The 27,421-nt window shown below is 38.6% G+C and overlaps 1 protein-coding gene across 1 annotated transcript in view; it reads right to left on the bottom strand.

Annotated features, from left to right (window-relative positions):
- FAM135B (family with sequence similarity 135 member B) overlaps positions 1-27,421 on the bottom strand; it is a 215,387-nt gene that overhangs the window by 149,448 nt on the left and 38,518 nt on the right. The window contains exon 2 of the mRNA XM_087743969.1: positions 4,625-4,720. Within this exon, the coding sequence (XP_087600095.1) occupies positions 4,625-4,701 (77 nt within the window). The 5' untranslated portion in view covers positions 4,702-4,720. The remainder of the gene's footprint in view (positions 1-4,624; positions 4,721-27,421) is intronic.

Genomic DNA, 27,421 nt, shown 5'->3' with positions numbered 1-27,421 from the left:
ATTATTATTAGGTTCTTATCTCAACCCATGAGTTTTCTTACTTTTGCTCTTCATATTCTCTCCTCAGTCCCACTGCGGGGAGAGTGAGTGAGCGGCTGTGTGGTGCTTGGTTGCCGACTGGGGCTAAACCACGACAGTATCTGATGCTGCCTTAAAGTAGAGTCACGGAAATAATACGTCTTCATGCCAAGAAAGAAGTCAGTTCTGTCAATACATCCGTTCCAAGGGACAGCACTCATTATTCCAGAAATGCATCACTTCAGCATGCCTGTTAGCCCTCTTCTTTTTTCTTTTTTTACTTCATTTATATTAAAGAGAATCCTTGCATCATAAATGAACTAGGTAAGTATTTTCAAAATTACATAGATTTACAGTCCAAAAGTGATTTACATTTCATTACAGGTGAGAAGCTTGAAGAAATGCATATTGTTATGAATAAAGTAACAAGATTTGCCTCTGTCCTAGACTTTTAAATGATTTTTTTTTATTTTTTTTTTGCATATCCTGATACTGTACCTCAAAGACTTCGGAAAATAAGGTCTGAACCTCTGAATACAATGTGTATTTTCCAGTATCCATCCTGACAAGAAAGGCATTGGTTGATTGCCGAACCCGTTTGCTGAGGAAAGGAGCTGCTGCATTGTGTCTCTGAAGGCGATGATTTCATGACTAAGTCCACTGATTTCATGACTAAGTCCACTGAAACACTGTTGTCCATCTGATAGACAACAGGGGTGTTTTGCCACATAAAGGCTTTGTCTGTTAAGGCAGAATATCATGTTTTCAGCAGCTCTGAATGCTGCTGATACTTGGTCTGATACTTGTAGGGTTTTGGAAACTCTGAGACCACTGATCTTTTCTCCAGGGCAATGTTGCATTCATTTTAGATGAAGCTGGACTTCATTTTTCCACTCATTTTTAATCACCACCACACTTTACACACACAAGCCACCAGAGTAAATGTTAGACATTTGCAAATTGCAGCCTGGAGTTTGTGGAGTGAAAAGACTGTTTGATTCACTCTTGTGATTGGTAACTAATGTCTTACCTTGATCCTTGTTTTATAATACATCATTGCCAGAATCCCAGCATTATTAAGTCAGTATTTCACCTTCTTTGTGTCCTCTACTCCCTCACAGACTCCAAGAGTTACTTACCCTGAGAGCGCAGTAGTTGTGGAGTTGGTTTTTTTTCTCTGTCAAATACATTTTGAAAAGGTTTAAGAAAAAAAGGTGCAGAAGGATTGCTTCTGACAGAACCAGACAAATCAATTAATTGATCCCTGGCAGTCAGGGATAATTTTATTTCCTACTCTATTAAGGAAAATCAGAATTGGTTAGCTAATTTCACTAGAGAAAATATCTGTCACCAGTTCTTAAGCAGCACATGATGGAGAGAATTAAGGATGAAAAACTTAAAAATATTTGTTGTTGGTTTTTGGTTTTTTTGGTTTGTTTTTTTTTTTCCCCCAGAAATTACATTACTTATTACTCAACCTTTAGAACTCTGGCATCAAACAGCATTACATATTCTTTGGTTTGACCAAAAAAAAGTTCTTTCTTCCCCCATAGCAGCACCTACAGCATTTAAACTTTGATGTCTATAAATACTGACACTGTTACATTTGTACTTCAGAAGCAGATAAATTTAACACTAACTGACCAAAGTAAACTACCTGCAACACGTAATTTACTGATGACTCTTCCTATTATATATGTGAGAAACATATAACCATAACAAATATTTACCAAAAAACTCCGATTAATTTTATATCGGAGTCCCTTTTCAATATTAACCATTCATACAGGTTAAGAAATGTGATTCACATATCACAGGGTATCATTCAGAGAGATTAAGGAGTTTCCATTTCTTGTGGGGAGGGAGAGGTGGCAAGTGGCTGTGTGTGCATACAGAATTCAAAATAGCTTTCAGTGCAATAAAAAAACAGAACAGGACCATTACTGAAGGCCTAACATTTTAAAGCACTTTGACTCTGTGGCTTACAGCCAGCAGGTCATGTCCTTAATTAAGTTTGATTATTAACCATCACCTAATGGCTCCAGAAGGGCTGATTCTCCTAGGATTCTCTTGCTAAACCTTGTTGATTTAATCATTCTTTTGTTTGCATGGAGTGGTCTTCTCTAAAGGTCTCACTGTTGGCCCAGCCACGCTCTCCCTAAAGGTACTGTCTTTAGAAGGACAGTTAGCCAAGACTAAGTGTTTTTGGAAAATATTGTCCTTACTTCTGCACAGTTACACAGTTCCAACCCAGGAATTTTAACCTCATGTCAATTAAGTATGCAGTAGCAGGACTGCTACGTATTTGTAGAGATACATAATCAGTTTTTTATTATTTTTTTAATTTTGTTTTTGTACCAAGGTATTAAGAAGAAAAGTAGACAATGTAAATTATTGTTAATGCTTTTCATCGTTGTTCTTGCTTTTGTTGTTAAAAAACACAGCATGTTGGGTTCCCACAGAAATTAAGATTCATTTCAGCTCTGCTGCTATCCTGATGGACAATCTTTCCTAAATCACCTTTCTGGTGTTCATCAGGACAGAATGATATTGACTCAATTTACAAGGCACTCAAAGAAGAAAAACACTAGTTAAATCGAAAATTCCCATCATTATTACTTCTACCACCCTCTCCTCTGGGGAGACCACATGTCAATCCAAGATATCCCAAATGTCTATAGTGAATATCAACAATGGCAATAGGGGAAAAAATAAAAAGTGTGCCCAAGTTGAATGGAATTTGGCACGCTTATCTACTCCTTTTCTTCACACTTTCATGCTACAGTGATAGGGGCTGTTGAGTAGATAAAGGCAGCCAGAGGATACCGATCAGCAAATATGAAGCACAATAAAGGATTTTGTTGCAAATGCAAAGGTTAAAACTATGGAAGGAAAGCAAATGTAATACTATGCAGGGTACATAGAAAGAAAAATTACTGTAAACAAATCAATGCAGTATAACCTATAGTACCATGTGTTCAGAATATTAATCAGTAAAGCAAGGTAAGAAACAGTGGGGAAAAAACCTAGTGTAATTAGGAACTCATTAGTGTGACAGCAGAATATATTATCTGTGTTAGTGCTGGTTTACCCCCACAACAGAGATTTGATTTGACTGTCAAAGCCAAAGAAAGCATTTTACAGAAATTATTGAATGAAAAAGCAGACTAATATGACAAAAACCAGGCAGCTTGTCACACAGTAACATCAGAAATGGGAAGATTCCTGGCTAACCTCTGAATATCCTACTGTCTAAGTCCAAAAAATCACTAAACCCACAGATGGGTGTGGATTTTCAAAAGTGAGGAAGATCAAAGACATTACACTGATCACCAGAAGCCAAGAAAAAAATCTATAGCTAGGACTGTCTTCTAGGGTCATAAGGACTGGAATACACAGGAGACTTCTTTTATAACTCAGATAAACCAAACACCTCAAGCACAGAGGATTTTTTATTTTTTTTTCTATTTAACACAACTACTTGCTATAGTCGGAAAGCTTTCTAACATAAAGTTGGTGGATATTCACTTGGGGACATGAACAGAGTGGCAGATGTCAGTTGTTAAAACAAAATAGAGCCATATTTCCTTCGTTCAAGTTCACAGCATTTTTTCTACATAGTTCGTCACAGTAAAAACAAATAACAAAAAGTCTGTATACAGATGGAAACAGCTCTACCTAATCCATCCCAATACTTGAAACAATTCCATAGTTTTCTTGCTCAAAATGGTGCTTGAGATGGACAAACCAGCTGTGAACCACTCCTGTGCCAAGCTAAGGCTCAAAAGAGAGTATCATCTAGTCTGCTGTACATATCAATCCTCATAGATGGAAGACAATAATATTCTACTAGACCCACTATTGTCCATGCAGTACACTCTTTTGACCCATCTGGGTCTTTTGGTCTCCTCAAAAAGTGGTTCAGTATCTTATCTTTTCCTCACTGAAAAACACCTGTGGGGTCCAATATGCAAACAGAATAACAACTCACACTTGGCTAGGCTTATCCACTTCATAGCCACTGGGTTCTTATAAAAGCTATTAGGAAGAGAGGTGCAAAAGAACAGGGACAAGAGTTTCAGTAAACCAGAAGTTGTACATGTTCTTCTAACTTATAGGGATGTGAAAAAACCATGTGGCCACCAGAACCAGAGCTTCAGGCAAACATAAGTATTCATGTTCCCTTCCGAAATGGTGAGGTTCAGCTAAATTTCATTCAAAGAATATAGTAATTAGATTTATGACCCTAAAATTAACATGTTTTCATTGTAGCTAAATGCAGCTCTCATTTAGCACAGAGGCTCAATACCAGTCCAGAAGCATTAAAGCAGCTACTGTGCTTATATCTGAACAGATGCTTAAAATAATTTGGAGCATTACAACATTGTATTACAAAAACAAGCCAGTCAGCCTGACTTTATGGTGAAAGTAATGTACATTGATCTTCCTTGACAGCAATGAAAGCCCAATGACATCCTTCCCTGCCCCGGAGATTGCATGAAATTGCAATTTGCATTTGGCAGAAAAGAACCTGTTTTGGAGTTTAACTCTTTTCTGTAAACTACTCGCTGTAATCAGCTGCAAATTAATGGAAACATCAACTCACCCTCTCTGGAAGAGGTCCACATTATGGAATTTGTGTAGCTCCACAGAAAACTCGACTGTTCCCTGGACCTCAGACATGATTTTTTCAGGTCATCACCTAAATAACACATATATACAGGCATTATAAACATTGGAAGTATTTTGCTTAACAAATCCATGAATGTATTAATACATTTTATTTGCCATCTTGGGGGTCATGCAAAGCTTGAAATCAGCTGAAGTCAACTGGGATCTTTCCAATAATATCATTGGGCTTCATCTTCAGGAAGACTCACTAAAAGTCAGATCAAAGCAGTCATTAAGAGAAGCAAAAAGTCTAATTAAGCCTGAGGACAGAATGATAATATTATGGAAAGTATAAGAAGCAAAAAGTAAATAACATATTATGTGCAAGAATCTCAAAGCAAATTTTAATTAACTCTCCTGCTACTCTTGTATGGGAAATTGATTTTATTCTTCCTGTTTTACCAAATAGCAGACATCCAGGGTCAGCACAGCTCATTTCCGTAAAAACACAGGCCAAAAAGACAAAAACCCTAGACAGATGAGAGAATAATTCAGAATTCTTTTGCTTTTGACCCCTCCTATGACTGAACTAAAGTCCCAGAAGGGATGCTTCTGAGGGAATATGAATAATTTAAAGATTAATGAAAGGAAGAGATTCTTCTAAGGAAAATGCTGACAATCAAAGCACCTAATAGGCCACACAGCCAGATCAAGATTTTGAAGCATTACAGTCATTTACAGATAATATCTCATATGTTCATTGAATCATAGAATAATTCAGGTTGGAAGGGAATTCAAGAGGTCATACCTTACTCAAGGAAGCTTTGCAAAAGTAAGTTTCCAAACCAGCACTAATTAATACACCAGTGTAAACCCTTAACATTAATTGCAGCAGAGGCAAACCAAGGGCTTTTACAACTTTTGAATAGAATTTGAATTTGCTATTTACCCTTTCCTCCTTTTCTCCTTGCAAGTCTACTTCTGGCAATCTGCAAGCTCTCTGGAAATTGTCTGTTGCATTACTGAGAAGATAGAGATCAGATTTGTTTAATTAACATGTTCATAACCATCATTTTGGTAGCTGTTTCACAGCAGCCAATTACAACCTCTGAGGAAGACCCATGTCAGGGCTATTAATAATTCCCCTACCTGAGACATAGAATCATGGAATCATAGTACCATTGAGGATGGAAAAGTCCTACCATTAACCTATCACTGCCAAGTCCATCACTAAACCATGTCCTCAAGCACCACGTCTACCCGTCTTTTAAATACCTCCAGGGATGGAGACTCAACCACTTCCCTGGGCAGCCAGTTCCAATGCCTGACTACCCTTTTGGTGAAGAAGTTTTTCCTAATATGCAACCTAAACTTCCCCTGGTGCAGCTTGAGGCCATTTCCTCTCGTCCTATCGCTTGTTACTAGGGAGAAGTAAAATGTAAAAATGTAGTAAACTACTCCTTTCAGGTAGTTGTAGAGAGCAATAAGGTCTCCCCTCAGACATACAGGGCTTTAAAGGGGCATCCTGCTCAGACTGCAAAGTGGAGAATTTCTCCATATGTGCTAACCAGTAATTTCCATGGCACTCAAAGATTTGACCATTTCCTCCAATGAAGCAGTAATGAAGAGGAGTTTGATACATGAAGTCCTCCGATAAGCATTAGGCTGTAGCTTTCTGATAAGTCTCAGTGTTCATTCCTGATTAGTAATTTTCCAACTGACTGGCTTACTACACTGATTATTTCAAAGTATGTTTTCTTTCTGGCTATCCTCTCCAGCACTACCATTTTTCAAAAAGAGATCATTACAGAGTTAAAAGGTTGTTGATTTTTCATTCACCCTCCTTAAAAACAAACATTGCAGGTGCTGACTCTGGAATGACAACAATGGGACATAAGATGTATATAATATATATGTAATATATGTCTGTAACTGTGAGAAAGAAAAGAAGGACAATTGCTAAGCTACTCATCTGATATACCTCCAAGGTAAGGAACTCTACATTAGCTCGTGTCAGGCCATGATTTAGCAGCAGTGAAGATATACTGTAATGCTATTACTTGACAAAGTACTTTTTTTTTTCTTTCCCCCCTATTTCAACAGGAAAGAACCTAATCCTTTCTCCTTTTGCCTTTCTATGCAGCCTAAAGAGTTGTACACTGTTTATAAGGCATGTTGCACAGCCTAAGGAGTTGTATACTGTTTATAAGGCATGTATATCACATATCCACCTGGTTGTGTGTGTGGTAGTCTTGTCTGAGTGTGCAGCATCAAAGCAAAGCAGACTGTGTGGGGGAAGCCAAGAGAAAACCACACAATACCACAAAGCGATATTCTGACAAGTTATTTAGCCTTGAGGAGAGTTCTAATTGGAAGAATTGCCTCTGGATAAATCTGCATGGTGTGCTGAGGCATATTTCCCTAGACTAAAAGCTCAGGATCAAAGGAAACTCCATGCTTCTGAAGACATCGGTTTAAAGAGGAGAGGTGTGAATGGATGGCCAACCAGTTCAGACCGGCACCAATGTTGTCAAAGACAGAAAGAATGACGTGAAGCTAAGGTTAGCTGGGGTGAATGAAAAATTAAATACATGGAAATAAATGTACAGGTCTTTATCTACACTTTATTTTGCATGCTTTGTACCTGTAAAACAAATATAGCAGAATTGTCCTGCAAACAAAAAAAAACAACTGTTTATGTAACTTTGTTTCCCTCATTGATCACCAGAATGGAAGAGTAAATAGCTGCTACACCAGGTTGGACTTCCATCCACCCCACCAGCACACCAGAGGATCAGAGCACATAAATCCTCATCAGATGGCTATAGAGACCGAGCCCCCAGCAGCAAGACCTGGGACTTGAGGGAACACCTGACAAGTACTGAAAGGGGCCTCTGGCACACCTTATCATCATGGCACTTAGCAAGGTTCAAAGAAAAATTGCTCAGAGACATGGGCATCATGCTTCAATGCAAGAAGCTATGAAATTTGACAAAACAGCTGCAGGCACCCCTGGATCAAGAAAACACAAAATGATGCACTAAGTTTTCAGTGCTGTACCAGGTGCCTCCTTAAAGGAGGTTCTCAAAATTCAGGGCTTGTGAAGGACCTCTGACCACCCCTTACTCACTGATCACTATGTGGGACGACTTTGGGTTATAAATAGAGAAATAGTTGGTAAAAATAATACTGAAGTGAAGGATGCCATTACATCAGCACTGTAAACACAGTAGGGAATGTTGCTGGTACTGAAGTATCATCAATTTATCTAATAAGTAGTTTAAAGAAAAATATAAATGCAATTCTTGGGAAGGCTTTAGTACATTGTTTTTTTCCAAAATATCTGCTTTTAAGACAAACCCTTTGCATTTTTCAGAAGAGGACTGAAGACAACACTAGTAAATGTCCATGGGAAGCTACTAAAGCAACATGGGACATGTTTTAGTCATATGCTTCTGTAAAAGCAGTGCCCATGATCATTCTCATCACTTCCAAAGCACTGGATTGCTTTGTAAGGCGCTGCCATTATCACTGATGGTGCTGTGCTGTCCTACAGGCACCAACGTTATGAGTCAGGTCACGACTTTGACAGTTTGTCCTTCCAACTAGAGTTGGTGTCCTAGCAAGAGACAGTCGATTTCAATTGTCATTTTACTTGTAGCAAGGAGACACTAACTGAAAATCAGAATGCTTTGTACAAATAAAGCCCTATGAAAATCTGTATGTTTAAAGACTGGAGACTCTCTCACTTGCATTTTTAAAGGAAGGCTTGATTTTACTCCCCACATCTCCATTGTTGTCAGTGGAGATACCTTCTGGATTGGAGATTATTCAACATATGATACTGGCCAAACTGCATCTTTATCCTCCATTGCTCTCTGCAATCTTTTTCACTCACAGTATTTGTGCTAATGACATTTTAGAGATACAGTCAACTGACTGACCCCTCTGACAGCAGGTGATTAGTTGGTTACATACCACACACAGGACTTTTAAACACCTTGAAGCTAAGAACCTGTCTGACAATTGCCTGCTGAGATAGCAATCAGCATCAACCCAGCCAAAGGGAGCAGAGAAAGGTCAGGTGGGGACAGAGCAAGAAGGAAATAGGGATAGGACACTGCATACTCTGACAGTCCATGAACTTTCTAGCATTTGTGTAATTGCATCTGAGTGAAAAATAAACCAGACATTTATTTAGTGCTTTCACCATTCTTGTCCATCTCCATCACAGAAGCCAGAAAAAAAAAACAAAATACCAAGGACAAAAGAACAAACCACCATGTGATAAAGGGCAATGACTCATAAACCTAGAAACATCCATTTAAGAGAATAAAGCTGCCTCTCTGGAAACACAGCACATACTATCTCCAGGATAGCACCACTGTCCTTACTGCTTTTAAAGCATCTTTTATTTTCTTTCTGCTGTTTGCATCTTTCTACTGTTTGCTGCTAGCTGGGCTTTTTTATTTATTTATTTATTTATTAAGAATTCCTTGGTTAAGTGTGTAGAATAAAGTCACAGTGAGATAACCTTATTCTCCTCTCCACAAATATCTTCACCTACTGTAAAATTCTAAGTAAGGAACAGAGGAGCACAGTAGAAGTAGGTCAATAAACACACACAAATATGTTCTGAGACTAAAGCATTAGGAGAAGAAGCACACTCATTAATCCAAGTCTCTTTTTGTTGTTGTTTTTTTCTTTATTAATTAAATTACTCCAATGTTCACCTTCATGCAGCTGAACTGGATCCCAGTTTTTATGGCAGTGATTGTACCTTAGTAGCTTTTTTGAGCATACATCAATTGCTTGAGTCAAAGCAGTCACAAATGTCAGTAAGTCTTTTCACTACAACATTGCCATTAACCATTCTCCAGTTTACAGAACCTGTCATTTTTTTCTGCCAGCACATCAGCAAAATGGGAGAGGTGAGGTCTTCAACAAAACAATGATTTCAAAAGTTAACATCTCATTTTGTTAAAATAAATCAAGCCAGTAATTCTCTTCTAAGATTTTGAGTGACAGCAAGATATCTCCTTTATGCTTTTAAAAGGGGACAATCTAAATACAATACTAAAGACACAAAGAAATGACAAGGCTTGTTTAGCAAAACTATTAAATAAGTAGTTACAATATTTTATATTTTACCCTTCCTCAGTAGAAATCAGTAACAGGGCCTAGAAATCAATGACATAACAGGGCCTAGAACCTGAATATCCCATGAGTAATATATTTTTAGACTCTTCTAGGGTAGAGGTGACATTGAATTTTATTCAGAATGCCTTTTACCACAGCTTTAACAGTAACAAAAAAGCTCTGCCTAGTATCCAGTTTCTCACATTCAAGTACAAGAACTTCAACAGATTGATAAATCAAAATACCTACACTCAGTGGAAAACAGATATCATCTCACTCAATATTTGGCCTCACTCAATAATATGTAATGAAGTTGAAAGCAAGGAATATATGCAATAAAATTTGCATAGATGATGCACATACAGAATTTAGAACTCACCCAGAAGGCTTGTTAGTTTGTTTCCTAAATGCACTTACAAAATCCACAACTTTCGGGTCACTGCTTGTTTGTGATTTTTATGTTTGTTTTAATAAGTATTACCATTGAAGACTTCAGTCTCATGTCTTCTTCAGAAATCATGTTATTCTTAACCATGAGAAACCTTCTAAGGCTCTGTTTAGTCACAGAAGTATCAGGGATTACTTTGTAAGATCTCCAATCTTTATAATCACCTAACATTACCCAGTATAGTTTACAGAATGTGGTAGTATCACAGCACAAGATAGCAGTAATCCCTTGCAGTTCTTTTGTTAAGGTTTTTAGGCTTCCAGGTTCCCAGTCTGTTGTAATCTTTTGATTTTTTTCTTCAATATGTAAGCCAAAATAAAGACTTGTGATACAGGTAAAAACAAATGCAAGGCACATAGTCTTATTCAATCACGTGTATTAAACATGGTTTTTTTCCACTGCATAAGCATTTAGCCTAGTTCAAAATGTTAAAGACTAATTTGGTTTTTATACTCTAAAGAGCTAACTCAGTTTGGATGCAAGCCCTGAAAATAATCTTCCAATATTAAAAAAAGAAAAAAAGTTTGCTGTTTAATATTCTTGGGAAAATCAATATCCACAATTTTGTCAGATGCATTAGACATATGTTCATAAAGAGTGCAACACCATGAATCACTTTTCCCAAGGTTCGTTGATTGCTACCGCCAAAATGTTATGAGTTAGAGACACAGAAGACAAATAATAAATGATCCTTTAAAAAATTACTCATAACCCAAAGAGTGTGCAGAGTAGAGCAAATAATAAGAAAGGAGCTGGTTTATTTAATGTAATTTTTTTTTGCACTTACAAACTCCACTGTGCTTTGTTTTTTGCCAGCACAGCTGGAATTCAAAAAGTACCAGTGGCACCTAGTTTAATAGGGGTAGATATCCGTTCAACCTCCAGCAACAAAATTAATGTTATGAGTAAAACCACTTGTACCTCACAGTTGATAACCTTCACTCTAGATCAATAATTTCAGATATATGGTCCGTATCGTCATGGGTGAAAACAGAGTGTACCTAAGGGATCCAAAGAAAGTCACTTAGGAAAACAAGTCAACAACTTACTTCTATTCCTCTCACATTCTGTTTGTGGGACCAATCCACATTGGAGAATTTGTACAAGTCACCAAATCCAAGAAGGCTGAAAACAATGGTCTGGATTATACCCTTCATATACTGGTCATTTCAAGGGTATTTAGATGGAGGAATAAATCTACTAGGGAAAAAACCAAAAATACCAGGTTGTGCCAGAGGATTTGTAGGGCAGAACTGAATGAGGGCCAGAATAAATGTCAGGTGCCAGTAGGCTGTTCTTACGAGATATAAAGCTTTTGAGCTATTAGGCAGGATTAAATGTGAACACAGCTGTGCAAATTTAGGTCAGATCACTCAAAAAAAAGAATGAAGAGCAACCTCAATTTGTCCTCTGTTAGCACGTGCCTGTCAGGACACCAGTTCTGAGTTCAGCTCGGCAAAAATCACTATCTGCTTACACCAGTTAATAATAACCTGCTGTTGGTATTGTGCACGAAACGAAACAGCAGGGAAAATTCAGAGAGAAGAGGAGGGAGAACAAAACAGAAGGAAAAAAAGAGATAATACAAACTTTCACCTGGACTAGCTTCCCACTGCTACATAATCCTCTCTTCCTCACACCTTCCCTACCTCTTCCTTGGCCAACTTGTATTTCTTCTTTATGATCTTCAAAAGAAAAAGAGATATTAAAGTTTTATGCACAACTGAGATGTAAAACTCCAGACTCCTAAGAACATCATCTTCAATTTTCAGCAGTTTTTCTGTCTTATTCCCACTGTTCACCTGAATTTTTTTTTCTGATATTTCTGTTGTCAGTCTTAGAAACACATAATACGACAAAAAGCAGTAAGTTATTTGAAGCCTATTTAAGACACTCAGACAGAATTATCCATCGTTCTCACATTTGACTGTGCTCCCCTCACCAATAAAAGCAGCTATATTCTTCTCAGTCTGGGCTCTTTTGTTGGTTTCATACCGGAAATTAGAGCTTTTTAGGACACAGACCATATATTATTTTCCTGTACTCATAAAAAAAAAAAAAAAACACTTCTTTTTTTTTTTTAAGTTCTACTTGAGTTCATACATTACTGATCTCCAAACTGCATGGATATAAGTCTATACTAAGTCCTTGGGAGTATATCAAGATGTTTGACCTAATTCAAATTTTTAGCAACACCTAAAGGTCCATTCTGTCTGTCTTGTGAATAGGCCACATCTGGACATGACAGCCAGTTGACCAAGATCCTCCTTGGAAAGATTCCAGCATCAAGTGCTGTAGGGCTGGAAAGGAGATGTAAGAAGATGGATGTTGTGGTTTAACCCTAGCCAGCAACTAAGCACCACACAGCCACTCGCTCGCTTACTCCCCTCCGGTGGGATGAGGGAGAGAATCAGAAGAGTAAAAGTGAGAAAACTTGTGGGTTGAGAGAAAGACAGTTTAATAGGTAAAGCAAAAGCTGCACACACAAGCAAAGGAAAACAAGGAATTCATTCACTACTTTCCATTGGTAGGCAGGTGTTCAGCCATCACAAGGAAAGCAGAGTTCCATCACACGGAACGGTTACTTGGGAAGACAAACACCATCACACCTAACGTCCCCCCCTTCCTTCTTCTTCCCCCAGCTTTATACGCTAAGCATGACGTCCTATGGGATGGAATATCCCTTTGGTCAGTTGGGGTCAGCTGTCCCGGCTGTGTCCCCCCCCAACTTCTTGTGCACCCCCAGCCTGCTCGCTGGTGGGGTGGGGTGAGAAAAGCCCTTGACACTGTGTAAGCACTGCTCAGCAATAACGAAAACATCCCTGTATTATCAACAGTCTTTTCAGCACAAATCCAAAACATAGCCCCATACTAGCTACTATGAAGAAAATTAACTCTATCCCAGCCAAAACCAGCACAATGGATAAAATTCATCCTCTTGCAAGAGCCATGTAGCTGCCTGATGCGTGAATAAAAGAGCTAAGTGCTTTTGAGCACAAACTGTCATGTCAATAGAGCCATTGCCAAAGAATCCAAGTACATAACAGAGGGACTAGAATATCACCATGATGCTACTAACTAGTGACAGTGAAAGTCTAATGGATTATATGTTTTTTGGCACTGTTCTGACTGCATTTCCATTTCTGGTCATGAAAACTTTCATGGCATGGTCTAATTCTGCTATAAACTCGGCTGTCCTTGTCAGATTTTAAATGCTTATTTTGCATTTTGGGTGATCAAATTCACTGCAGAGTTTCACTTGGACAAGTTATAGTCTCCTTCAGATGTTCTGAAGACATTCTAAGTAAGTACATAGTTTACATTAATCACACTGATTATTCTTTAAAGCACAAGACACTTGCCCATGAGATTCATCTCACTAAATAGAAATGCCTTCATATGTATGAGGTGTTTAGAGTCACTCTATTGTCAACTGAGATCTAGCAAATACACTCAACAAGATTCATGTGGCCATTGACACCTACTTCTATGCTGACTACCAAGGGAGCTGAAGGTAACTTGTTCGGGTGGAGCCATATGAGCCAAGTTCACATCTAATTAAAGGAATGTCATTCATAGCAAAATTGCACATATAAACAGGATTTTTAATGTGTCTGCAGAATCACACATGTAAAAGCTGATAGAGGCACAACATGTGTGTCTGTATAGATATTATTGTCATATAAGTTTAAAAAGGATAAAGGAAAAAAAACAAACAAACAAACAAACAAATCCTCAAAACTTAATGATACCACATTTTGCCTTTTTTTGCCCTAAAACATTCTGCCTTTTATGATACAGCTGAAGACATCTGGCTGGAATCAACATTCAGTGTATCAGTGGATTGAAATGTGTTCAGCTCGCAGAAGATAGGAAATGCCAAAGATAAGGTTGGCTGTGGAGACTCCATTCTCTCCTTACTTAATGCACATGCATCATGTTATGATCATACGGTGATCTACAAAACCACTTCTGCCTCTTGCAGTGTTCAGGACAGACAAATTCTGGGAATTAATCTGGGTTTTTTAGAAGAGTCTTTTCCCTTTTTCAGATTTCAGAAGGTGTGTTATAAAGGAGATAAGGGATCCCAGGAAAAAAGAGAGAACTCTGCTGGTTCAAGAAAATAGGTGCATATTTAGCAAGTCAGGTTCTCTGATGTCTTGATTGCTTGATCCAAGTTTTGAGCAAGGTAAAGCCTCTTAACATCATTGTCCTTTTTATTTAACAAAATTCTCTGAAACTGCTAACAAAGTAAACATTGTCAGCAGCTGCATTAAGGTTTCATGTGGAATCAGTGGAGCTACTGATGCTCGTAAGAAGCTGTTGTTGTGTATTTGCAGTGCTGGGCCAAAAGAGAACAGCACCACAAGCAGTGTCATGCTCTCACACACTGAGCAAGACAACAGCTTAGAGCATTGAAAGCTTGACAAGCAGTTGTGGGTTGAATTATTATCACCAAAAATACTCACAGGCTGGGACAGTGTGGGAAGAAGATAAGGATGTTGGGTAGTAAACTTGACAGAGAGGGACCATCAGAGCAGCGTCAGCAGAACTAGGATCTTGGTACTACTGAAAGAGGGAATATTTGCAATACAGAAATTAATACAGAATGATGTTTTACTTTCAGGCTCACAAAAAAAAAAAATTATAGCCATCCTCAGCTGCAAATTATTTAACAAATTGCACACAAACTTTGAAAAAAATGTTTATTCCAAGGGACATTGACTAGTATAGAAAGTAAAGAATGTGTAGACCATTTTCCATCATGATGTCCCTTTGGACAGGCAGTAACTATTAAACAGGAATGCAGTAATGGAGGAACAGGTGCCGATTTAGAACAGCATGATTTAAACATAGGCAATAAAATATGCAGAGCCATAATCAGAATGTTGACTTGTTTTAAGTGTTTGGGGCCATGTTGATATAAATAACTGCACCAGGTTTTGCTGTAGAGCAAGAGCTAAATTAAGTGGTTTACAAACACTGGAGAAGGCTGAATTATTCGTCATGGCATTGCTTGATCTGTGACAAAAAAAGAAAGGGCCAAGTAAGCCACTGCTAGACCAACACAACAGGGCCTGCAGTACAGCTGCTGGATAAAATGAGGTTAGCAAAGTCTATCAAAACACCAGGAAAAACATTTCTTTCTCAAATTCAGTCCAGCATCTTGGTAAACTTGACCAGAAGGATGGCTTTGCACAGCTACAAAGTTTGCCTCACAGAAAGGCTGTAATTTTTCCTGGAGGCCTGGGCTCTTATTCCAGCCTCAGAACAGCTGTCCCTCAAGCTTTGCCTGACAAATCTGTCATGCTGCAAGCATGTTGCTCAGTCATCTCATGGAGCTAATGACCCTTCTCAAATGAGTAAGGGCTTGCAGGATGGATGTTGAGCTCTTGAGGTTCCGTTGGACAGGGAGCTGGAGTTTCCTTTGGAGAGCTGGGGGCACTGGCAACCCATCACATGGCGCGAATTACTGATTCTCCAAAGCGTCTAAGTGTTGGCTTTGGTGTTGTCCTTAACATGTTTTCTTGAGTTGCAAAGCAAACAGTGCCTGAAGAAGAAGGGGATATGCTAACAAGATAAAGATATCCAACTCGAGGCTATTTCCCTGAAATCCTCTTTCTTGTGCCCAAATACTTCCATCCAAGCAAACTTGGTCAACACAGACAGGGAGCTTTCTAGAAAGGCAGCTGCTAAGACACCAGTACCACCATCCTGCCATGCCACCTCCATGTCCCTTGAAGTTCTGCTTTCCTAGCACTGACTAAGTGTGAGCAGACTCAATGTCCATAGAATGCTGCAGATGTACATAAACCAGCAATAAACTGCACATTTCTGATACAGATAACAGTCTGGTGGTAGCAGCATGGTATGCACAGCAGGAAAACACCCTCTTTCTGCAGTCGTTTTGCAGCCTGTAATGAACTACATACTGCCACAATTTACACTGGCACCAGGGCCCAAACGTAATTTAACGGTAGCACGGTACCCATACCCTGAAGTTATAGAGATGACTATTTAGACATAGCCCTCAGTTTGTAAGGTCTAAGCAGATGGCAGCAGGAGATGCTTCTTGCCAAAACCAGACAGAACTGTGTTGCTAACAGCTCTCCACCCAGGAAGAATCGCCTGCTGAGGCGTGGGCAGCAGAAAAACTTTCCCCTTCCAAATAGGGTTTCTGAGGCCACGCTGCTTTCTAATGGAGTTTGACTGCACTCAGGGCTGGCTCCTCCCAGATACCAGAACTGTTATTCTGCCATTGTAAGCATGGACCAGGTCCTGAAATCTTATGAACGCTGTCCTCCTTCATGGTTTCCAGTGGGGTTAATAATGAAGTCATGGAAGGAATTTGATTTTGGATCCAAATGGTCACTGGGGCCTTTTGTGGGAACTGATCATCTTTAAATGAATGGATATGCTTGTTATGTACAAACATCCTTCCATCAATAACTGAGTGCCTTATAAGCAAAGTGTTGAAGGCTTCTTCAATATTGTCTTGTTCTGGGTAAGTGTCTAAGCTCTCTCCTAACTCCTCTGTTTCACAGACAAGACTATGCACAGGACAATCCTGTCAGAAGATGCCAGTAGAAAGCTGGAAGCTGGAATGAGCAGAGTTTTAACCTCATGAACAGTCCAAAAGTTGAGGCAGAGAGGAATTACCTCAAAGGCTTTATAATATTTTCATTACAAATCAACACTATTGCAAAGTACAAAAATTATGAGCAGCAGTTCCAGTAACAGTCATTGGAGAATGAAGGCAATGCAGAAACATACATAGCAAAACTATACTTGGGTCCTCCTCAGTCAGTATCCCATCTCTAGCAAGTCACAGAAGAAAGTTAGGGAAAGAATGTAGTTGGTAGAAGAAATTTCATATGGTCATTCATATGAGAAACCCCATCAGGTACAGAAAACTGGAGACTTTGTAAAGACAAGGCTGTACAGACATTGCATCTTCAAAACACTGTGGTGAAGTTCTCGCTTTTAGATTCACTCAACCGTCCTTCCTAATTTTGTTGTCAGACTATTGTTCCTGACAAGCAAAATAAAGGATGGGTAAATTTTTTGCCTGTTTTTTTTGGTTTTTCTGGTTTTTTTTAAACCTTCTTTGTCAAAGCTCTGTGTCCACAGACACACTGTATGCCATATTGCAGAAATACTTAGAAAAACTAAGGAGCGTTTCATTGCTGTTCTTGATCACTGCCATATAGCAGTACTAAGTGTGTTTTGGGTCCTGGACTATTTACAATATAGCAGCGATGACTGCTTTTACCAGTTTGCCATGGCTTACAGCCAATTATCTTGGAACTCTATTTAATTTATTGTTGTTTTAGGTAATACAGACACACAATTTCAATTGGCAGCCGGAACCAGACTGCGACACACCAAATAGCGTAATTCCATAGAAACTCCACCACTTCGTATATAAATATTTATGCTCAAATAGACATAACATGGGGAAAGATTCTAGGAAACCATCACACGGGAAATCTTCCCAAGGCAAAATATTGCAAATTTGGAAATGATGGAGGAACTCTCCTAGCTATGTGGCTTTCCCACCCTGAAGTCCTGCTTTGTCATTTCAGTAAGGACAGAAAGTTTACTACCACTCTTTCTCATGTCTTTAGAACATTAGATGTGCATCCAATAAAAATACACTGTATGAAGATACTACTTGGTATCAATTGGTCCAGCTGGATATTTTCATAAAGTTTCAGAAAAAACACATGGAAAGGTGTAACTCTGCCTGAAAAAAAATGAAATTAAAATGTTTCCTGCTAGACCTTTTTCATATTGTGTGGGATAATCTCAGCAAAATTAAGTTATGCACCCAACACCATGTACTCCCTGTGACCAATTTGCAGCCAGCGAAGGTGTCATTTCAATTATTTTGCTCCCATTTCACTAATACAATGCAATTCCAGGAACAAGAATATCTTGATGAAAATATATATCACAAGTATCTTGTACAACACTGCAATTGCACAATCACACACCAAGCTGCTAAGCTAAAAACCAAAACAAAACAACTTCATGTACTCCAGGCCAGGAATTCAATAAGAGTAAAACACTGAGTCAGAAGCAGAGAGGTTATCTACGAGCAGAGGAAATTTCATTGCCCAAGCAGAAACTGGGACAGCATTTTGGATTAAACACTTCTTATTCAGAGCAGAAATCTGTAGCAAACAAGAAGGAGACACAAACCAATTTTTAAGTTTTATGCCAACCTGAAAGACAATACTATTAAGATTCCTCTGGCACATTGGAACTTACCAGATCATTTGCTTCATACTAGTTTGAAATAAAGTGTCATCTCGAAAAATACTGACATTATTTCCTAAGTAACTGAATTCTCTATAGAGGACTAGCCTCCAAATCCTGACCCTGCTAAATTTTTGAGCTCCTTATATTTACATACCTCGCAGGGATCATTCAAGATCTCTTAAGAATGAAGACTCAGTTTAGGAGAGGCACTAGCAGCTTCTAGAGCAAGATGTGACATGACTGTCAGGCACAGATCAAGCATCTCTATTAAAACAAGCAGAAGGATTTTCCTCAGTCTCCAAACAAGAAAGGGAGGTGTACGTGAAATTGAAGTCAAGAGAATGTAGTTAACCATAAAGGTATAAGCAAAAATAAGTACATCAACATCTAAGTAAAAGTCCCTGTCATGTGAATATCCCTGTTCAGAGCAGGCATATTTAGCACAAATGTCTGCTCTGTTCCTGTGGGTTTTTCACAGCCTAATTCTTGGTAGCAGTTTAATCATTCCTGGTGTCCCACAATCAAATGCTTAACCTCTATTGTTTTTATTTTTGTAGAAGAAATACAATCAATACCTGGAACATCAGGAGAACTTAAAGTGCACTCAGTGCTATATGCAGCTTAGAAAAACATGAACAAATCCCAACATATTTCTTGGATTTCTTATGACCTCATTTTCCCTCTGTTGTAGAGGGTCTAGCTGATTTAAAAATTCTGTATGGCTTTTGTCAGAAGCATAATTTTATTTCCAGAACTTACAATAGAAGTGATGATGGGCCTGCCGCGCTGAAATTAGCTTCATGTTTACATCTCACTCTGAATTTTAGACACTAGCTTGTTGTGCAAGCAAACATTTCAGATTTGATCTGAAAATCAAAAAGATGCAATGAACAGAGGGCCTCCAAGGTCTGCCTTCTTAGAAGCAATGGCATTTTTGCCTCTCATTTTGACCCCTGCGAATGTTTATACCTACGTAAGATACATTCTGAAAAGGGTAATTTTGGACATCTTGCAGAGTCAAATGCGTAGCCAGAATGTCAAACCACTACTGTTTTCACCCATGACACTAGATACAATTATTAAAACTCTATTTTCAGTAGCAGTTAGACACCTACAGAGAAATTCCAATGCCTAAACATAGAAATCTAGTGCCATTTTATACCCCCTAAGGTATAAAATAAGACATCTATTCACAACTGTCAGTTTACCTACAATGTAGGGAGTCCTAAGGTATAAAATAAGACATGTATTCGCAACTGTCAGTTTACCCACAATGTAGAGGAGTCCTGTTTCCTTTTGAAGCAGCAGCTAAATACCAGATGAGGCATCCTAAACCCTCTCAAATGGCATCACACACTTATGGTTAGGCAACTGAATCTTTCCTCTAAAGTCTACAAACAAATAAAGCCTAGAAAGTGATTGAACTTAGCCTGAAACAGTCACCCAGCTGAACTAATTCAGCCTGTAGTGACTGCATCTCTTTTGGCTGTAATGGAAGCTTAAACACTTGGATATCTACATACGATGTGTGGATTAACAACTAAATGTAGGTGTCTCAATGTGGGAATGCATCCCATTCTCAAACTGAAATTCATCTCACCTATTTTAGGTATATACATTGTCTATCTCTACATATGGGCTGCTTGTCTAGCAACGAGAAAAAAGTAGGCACCTTTAGAAGGGGATTCATCTGACCCATTTTTTTACATCCATTTTACACTGAAATGAATCACACACTTCATCTCCACAGATTAGCAGGGGAATCTCGGTGCTTATCTCTGATATAGACTTCTTAAAGACAGATGAGAAATCCCACTTCTGGAAAAGTAGGTGTTGATCAAGAACTAGATACCTGCCTCTCAGAAATACCACTAGACATCCACACATATCTTTAGACACCTAAGATGCATTTGAAACTCTAAATTTTAAATTGCTAGATTTCACTGCTCTCTAAAACACAATTCAAAACAATCCTCTTAAAGGAAACAGAATTTTCAATGACATACATATCAGACAAAAAACTATTGCTAGGCATCTAAATGAAACTTTGACCTACAGACTGTATACCTCAAGCAGAAAAATAAATCACAAGATTTAAAAATGGATCCAAAACTTTGATGACTTTATGTATGAACATCAGACTAATCACTCTCAGTAATTTTAAATTGAATTTTGTTTGTTTATCTTCTTTATATTTTACTAATTTCTAATGACTCCATAGAAAGGAAAGGTAAGATTAAACAATAGCAAAAAACCCCCTAGATGCAACAGGAATTGTACTATAAAACTAAGTCTAGTCACTCAGAGGTAGAAGTTCCATAGCCCTTCACCTAACTCCCAATATAGGGAATTACATTTTCTGGCTAATAAATTTGCCACTGCCATGTGGTCTGTTTCAAACCAATTTCCAGTTTTGATGCTATAAAATAGCTGCTTTCTTCAGCTCATAGAAAGGAATGAAATATATGTATGCTGGAGAGCACTTTGGTGCTCCTCTGCATTAAAGAAACGTGAATTATTGTTAGAACAAAGTAACAAAGAGGGAATCCACTTCTTCCCCAGGAGTGATGGCCTATCATTCTGGGCAAGAAAATATAAAAGGCTTATTTTCTCCAACTCGTATTAATATTATCAACATCAGTTTTCAGTGCCTCATATGATCCCTCTCCTAAAAGAAAAAAAAAAAAGCTTAAAATCTGAAAAAAAAAAAGTGTGATAGCAAGGGGAATGGCCTCAACAAGTTGTTTAGAGTTTTAATCATAATCTTGAACTTGTTGTATTGAGTAAACAGTCATCATGGATTTCTGATTTCATCCTCCTATTAGCAGCCTGACATCCATGAAATATAATTCTCACACAGTGCTGAAAATTAGGAAAACAGACAGAACACATGACTATGGCAGGCACAAGATTTCATCAGGCCGTAAATAGCAAGTTGTGAAATGTTCTGTTCTTCTGCATTTGAATAAATATCACTATGAAGCAGATGAAGACAGGCGACCCAAGCTATTTACAACTTCTGTCATAAGGAAAACACAGTAGTGTTTCCATAATGTCCTAATAGCAGAGACAGGAGATGGCAGAGCAGTTCCTGAGTGTGCGTTTCATGCTTTATAGCAGCTGGGCCACACACAGGCTGCCAGAAAATAAAATCAGTTGTGGGCCAGGGTATACATTTCACCTGGTCTAGAATCTCACCCTGCTCATGTAAAGGAGAGTCAGTGTTGGCTGAGTCACTGAGTCCTGTTTGCAGGACCTAACTCTGTTGCAGGGTGAGCATGTTTTAGGCTGCTCCAGCACTTTTTACTTTGTGTTTATGTGCAGAAACATGCCATCTGTGTGTCTTCTGAGATAAAATCTTGGCAGCAAAGACAACATCACACACTGAGTAATAGCCCAATGATTCCTGGAATATACTGATTGCAATAAGAGTAACAATGTTGGGTAAAATTCTAGTCACACTGGTGTCAACAGAATAGTTTTGTACTCTGTCTATGAGTGTTAAACACCTATTTGGGAACAGAAGAAAAAAGAGAAAATAGAAACCACTATATCCGTCTTCTAACTCCAAAGTTGCATCTAAGGTCACTGTTAAGATTTTATCAACAGGAACACTGTGTGCACTACAGAGCACAAAAGACTCTTATTTTAGTGATCTAGATGCTCACACAAATTTGAAGCTGAACATCTGAAACATCAAGTTAACTTTGATACCATATCTGTTAAATTCAAAACCAGCTTCAGTATCGTAGAAGTAAAATCTTTGTAGGCTAAATAGCACATTTCACATTGTACACCCTTCTGGCACAGTGTGGACTTGGACATTTACCCCTCTTTCCAGATGTCTCTCCTTTAGATAAAACAGCTTGCAGTAACTTGTGTGGAAACTGCTTTTTTGGTTGTTTTTCAGGCTAGCGAAAGAAGCTTGTTTCTACTTGCATGGTCAAAATAAGGATGTACTAAGCCATAAGATGCAATTCTGCTGTCATCTACTCATTGCACATAATCTTATTTCATGCACATGCTAAGCCAGAAAAAAATGTCTGTGTCTGTAGAAGTAAAAAATTACTTAAATTCTGCATCTTATTTATGAAACATTCCAATTTTGGGCATCAATCTCTCTCCAGAAAAGGTCCCACTCCCATCCAAAGCAGTAAAATGGCTATTTTCAAAATTTTTTGCATATGACTACATGTCACTATTAAGATCAGGAGATACAAACGACTCCGAAAATTACAAAAAGTGTTCTCACGAATCTGTCAAGCTGAATAGGTTTGTGGGATGATACTATACAAAGAACATTAATTATCAAACAGCATGGAATCTGAACAACATGATATCTGGAATATTTCTCATCATAGTCAGGTGCTCAGCCAATGTATATTAGTATTGTTTGACTGAGATCAAGAGGGGGTTTTGCCTATTTATACCATGGGAGGATATTTCCCACTATATGTTTAAAATATCTTGTCCTTTTCTGTTCTTGTATAATAAGCCATTATTTCTGCAGCCAAGGCTTCTGAAAAACATGATTTCTGTGTCAGAGGGATAAAAATATCCCTGACACAATGCTGGATTTAATTTAGAAAAGCATCATAAGATTCACAGTTTAAGCTGGAATTTATTATTGATCCTTTCAGCTCAATGCAAATTTGAAATTGTGCTCTGAAACAAACAATACACTTCCCTTAGTCAAATCCTTACAGCAGCATTAAGAAAAAGATCAAAACAGTTCTAAAATTAACCACTGTTTTTTAAAATATTTTATGGATCCATCATTAGACATACAGATGAAAAAAGAGCAGGAATCTATTTTGGATAAGAAATCATAAAACTTGCAAAACTTGTATTTTCTTCCTTTTGGTTTGTATTTCTCTGATACGATTGTAATTTGTGTTCTCAGAGCACCAGGCTGAGATGGGAGACCCATTTTAATAAGCCCTATAGAGACAGAGTAACAATATGTAATTAACCCTTGGAACTTGACAAAACACTGCTTTAAATCTGAAGCAACCCCTTTTGAAGAAAAATCATCTTGATTCAACTTCTAGCCAGATTGCTGTGCTCATAGAAACTTTTGCACAAAACCTAAATTCCAATTTGTTTTTTAGGGTTTTTTTTAGGAATAACAAAATGCCCAAATTTCTCAAACATTTAAAATCCAGAGGCACAAAATAGCTCAGGTACTTATAGCCCTACTATGCCAAAATTAAGTTCAGGAACCAGTCTTCTTACCGTCCTTCTTCCACCCCATCCAGTGCCTTATCTGAGTTTTTACTGACAGAACTCTCTTGGTACCTGCAATTCTGTATAAGGCCTGACTGACATAATTTTGGCTGGGCTGAGCAGCTTTGTTCCCATTTCCCAGTTGAATGGGACAGGGCAGCTTCAAAACATGCATCTTTTTGATAAGGTTGCTTGAGTGGCCCAATCTAGAAAGGATCTTATGGACATGCTTAAAGCATATGGTAAAGAGCAAACTGCATCCCAAATACAGTGTCTAGGAATGCTTTCACCCCAAACCCATAAAGCTTATTGCAAAGTCTGTAAAGGGAGAGGGTCTGGGGACTGAAGGAAACACCCTAAGGGTCAGAGTGGAGATACATGGCGCAAACATAATCAACACTCATTTACTACTATATGTCCCCACCTTATGCCTTCTCTGGCAACTCCTACATTTAAATTCCTGCTTTGGCATTGACAATTTTAGTCTTGATCCTCTAAGCAGTCCTTGTCTGTCACTCTCAGCCTTCCATGAGAAGTTTGTCTGCTGGAGCACAGTCTGCAGAAGATATGTGTGCTGTGAGTTTCCAACACACTTCTTTAGCAAGAGACCACTTTCGTCAGTATTTCATCTAATAAGCTGAACTCTGAAGTGAACCTCAGATACCTCTCATCCTTACTGTCCTTGGCTGGTGGGGCAAAAAATTCCCATAGAGGGACAGAGGAGACATGAATATGACAGTATCCTTAACCTTCAGAGATCTAACTATAGTCATTCATCTGTCAGGGACCTCATCATCTGAAACTCCATCACTTTAGAAGCCAAAAAAAATCCTTACTGGTGCCCTTTATTTTCAAGCTTTCTAAAACTTGAGTATTTTAAAAGAGAAACCATAAATGTGGAAAGAGTAGGACTTTCCTGGGGAGCATAGTTTTTGGCAGCAGGCACAGTTAGCAAGCTACAGCTGGAACTTTCAGTCTTTGAACACCTCATTTACGACGTTCTTTCTCTGGAATCACAGAATCATAGAATCATAAATTAGTTTGGATTGGAAGGGACCTTTAAAGGTCATTTAGTCCAACACCCCTGCAATGAGCAGGGACATCTTCAACTAGATCAGGTTGCTCAGAGCCCCGAATAAGCTTTTTAGTGATGTTACAGCTGTTAAGGTTGTAATTTTACAGAACCAGCACATCACAGACTCCCTCTGAAATCACCAGCTATTTCAGAGGTATAAAAGAGAGCATTGGATTTCAGTGGGAATTCAGTACACTAGAAAGCTTGTGAGGAAGCCTGCTTTTTAACAAGCAGGTTTTCAAAGAGTCTGCTTTTACAAGGCTAGCTTCTGAACTGCTGGCTAAGCAGCCAGGTGCTGGAGCTGATTCCAGATATAGCAGGACTTAAAAATTACAACAGCGCTGTATAAAAATAAGATGGGGAGAGTATAAACTCTGAAGAGGAGAAAAATTTGTTTCCATGTTTCAGAAAATTTTGGAGCTTGGTTAAAAGGATTCTGGTATGTCAATAGCAACTGACCATGTGTGGCCTCTTCTGAGCATACTTATGAACAATTATGCATAAAGACTCTGGTATAAAACACTGTATTCCATTACTATTCCTAATAGCAAGGAAAATACATCAGTGGCAAAACTTAGTGGTTCTGCAAAACCCATCATATGGGAACTTTAGCAGTGCTTCATCTCCATATTCCCCTGGGAAGTAAACTTATATTATCATCCTTATTCTATAACTACGTGTAGGCAGTGAAATGTTTGCTAAGAGCAGATCAGGAGAAAAGTGCTGAACAGAGAATGCCATAAGCACGTTCATAAATGATCAAACTAAAAGTCCCTCTAGGCCTGCAACATATTTTTAGAGACTGAGAGAGGCAGAAAAAAGAAAGGAGCCATCCTCCTCCTTACAGAACCTTCCAGCCCTCTACAATAATGCCCTGGCTCCCAGGCAGTTCCTCCTCGAGCTGAATGCACCAGTCTATTTGCCTCTTTCATTACAGAAACTATTGCACGTTTGTGATGATTTGTGCTCCACTCGCTACATTTTTAGAAAAAAAGACAGAAATTTAAATTGTATTTAAAGTGCATACTCACTATTGATGACATACAATTCAATGGTGTAATGAATTTCTGAGCCTCTTCACTACTAATTTCCTACTACTTCCTACCTGTGATTTGCCTTTTTCTTTGTTCACTAGTGAGCTGCTTGCCAGAATTTTTCACTGTCTTTCCAATATCTCTTTGTGCTCTAAGCAGCTACTGTATAGCCTTCATTTCATTTAACTATTGAGGTTTTGACGATTTTCTTTCTTGGGTGTTTTTCCTCACCAACTGACACAGAAATTCTGCTTCTACAGAAAAGTTCATCTGGGTTTGACTTGACTTTCACTGAAAGCAAGGACAAGCTGAATGTTAAACACAGCTTGTGTTTTCATGGGTAGCATATCAAACCAGGTGTCAGCAGAAAGGAAAATCCTACTCTCTTACACCACGAGGAAGATGACAGAGAACCCAATATACAGCTGGGAAGTTCAGATCAGGCAGAGGATGATACTGCAGTGATAACAACAGCAGTAACAAAGTGTAATCATCTGTTTGAATCTAAAGGTAAGTACCTTTCTAAGAGCTATTTAGTGGATTACCCTAAAATCCTCCATATCAGCATGTAGGCCAGTTAATCCAGGGTAGGGTAAAGTCCCCAGGAAAAAAAAGAAAAAGAACAACAACCAAAAAAAGGGAAAGAGAAGAGAGTAACAGAGAACTGTAGAGGCACAGCTGTTAGTACATAAGCACACACAGGGACATGCGTCTCCTCTCTTCCCACAGAGCAAAATGACTTCACCTCTCATCTTATTTGAACCAACAAAAGCAAATCTTATCTGAGAAGCATTCTGCAGGAGTATAAAAATGATAATTGAAAGTTTATTACTTAACGCTTGGCAAAGCTATTTCCCATGGCAATTTGATAAATACCTTGACTTTTCTGCCCGTCATAACCTCAGACATTTATTGCCTCATTTGCTATAACAAACGTTCAGTTATCTTCCAACTACCCAGCCTATATTTAACAGACTGTACAGCAAGAACGTTACCGCAGTAGAAAAAAGCCAAGAGATGAGACTGGAAGTTCAGGGGGTGGGAAAGACAACAGCTTTCCAGAGAATTGCACCATTCTTACACATGAAAAGCTGCTTAATTTAAGCAGAAATCCTGCTTCAACAAGCTTGGGGAAGCAGAGGGTCCTTTCTGCTGATGGAGTCTCTCCTTACTCTTTCCCAGCTACAGGGAGAGCGAAGACCCACACCTCCACAAACCACCATAGGGCAGCCAGAAGAAATCACCATGGGTCAAGTCATTTGGATTGTTGAAATGAAGTATTTATTGCTTTACTTACTGCAAGCCAGTTTTTGCTTAGGCAAGGTGATCTTAGACAGCAGAGGTCTGCAATCAAAAAAGAATTAGTGGGGTAAAAAAAAATCCAGTATTGGAGTGGATTGTAAACCTCCACAGCAGTGGGTTTTTTTATGGCCAAAAGGATAAACAGAACGCTTGTAGCAGCTCGCTAAGAGTCCTCCCTTTGGTTAATGCAGGCTGACACTGCTGCCAGTTTGAGCTCTCTCTGCTGCGATGAATTAATTGCTTGGAAGCACAGGGCTACAGGGAGCACTGCCGTGGTGGAGCAGGAAAGGGTTCTTCTCCTCC

Source organism: Nipponia nippon, unplaced genomic scaffold, assembly GCF_047370975.1.
Source record: "Nipponia nippon isolate SJK-2023a ecotype South Korea unplaced genomic scaffold, ASM4737097v1 scaffold_1, whole genome shotgun sequence".
Taxonomy (NCBI): domain Eukaryota; kingdom Metazoa; phylum Chordata; class Aves; order Pelecaniformes; family Threskiornithidae; genus Nipponia; species Nipponia nippon.
Note: the sequence above shows the minus strand (reverse complement) of the source record. Positions and strands in the feature narration are given on the sequence as shown.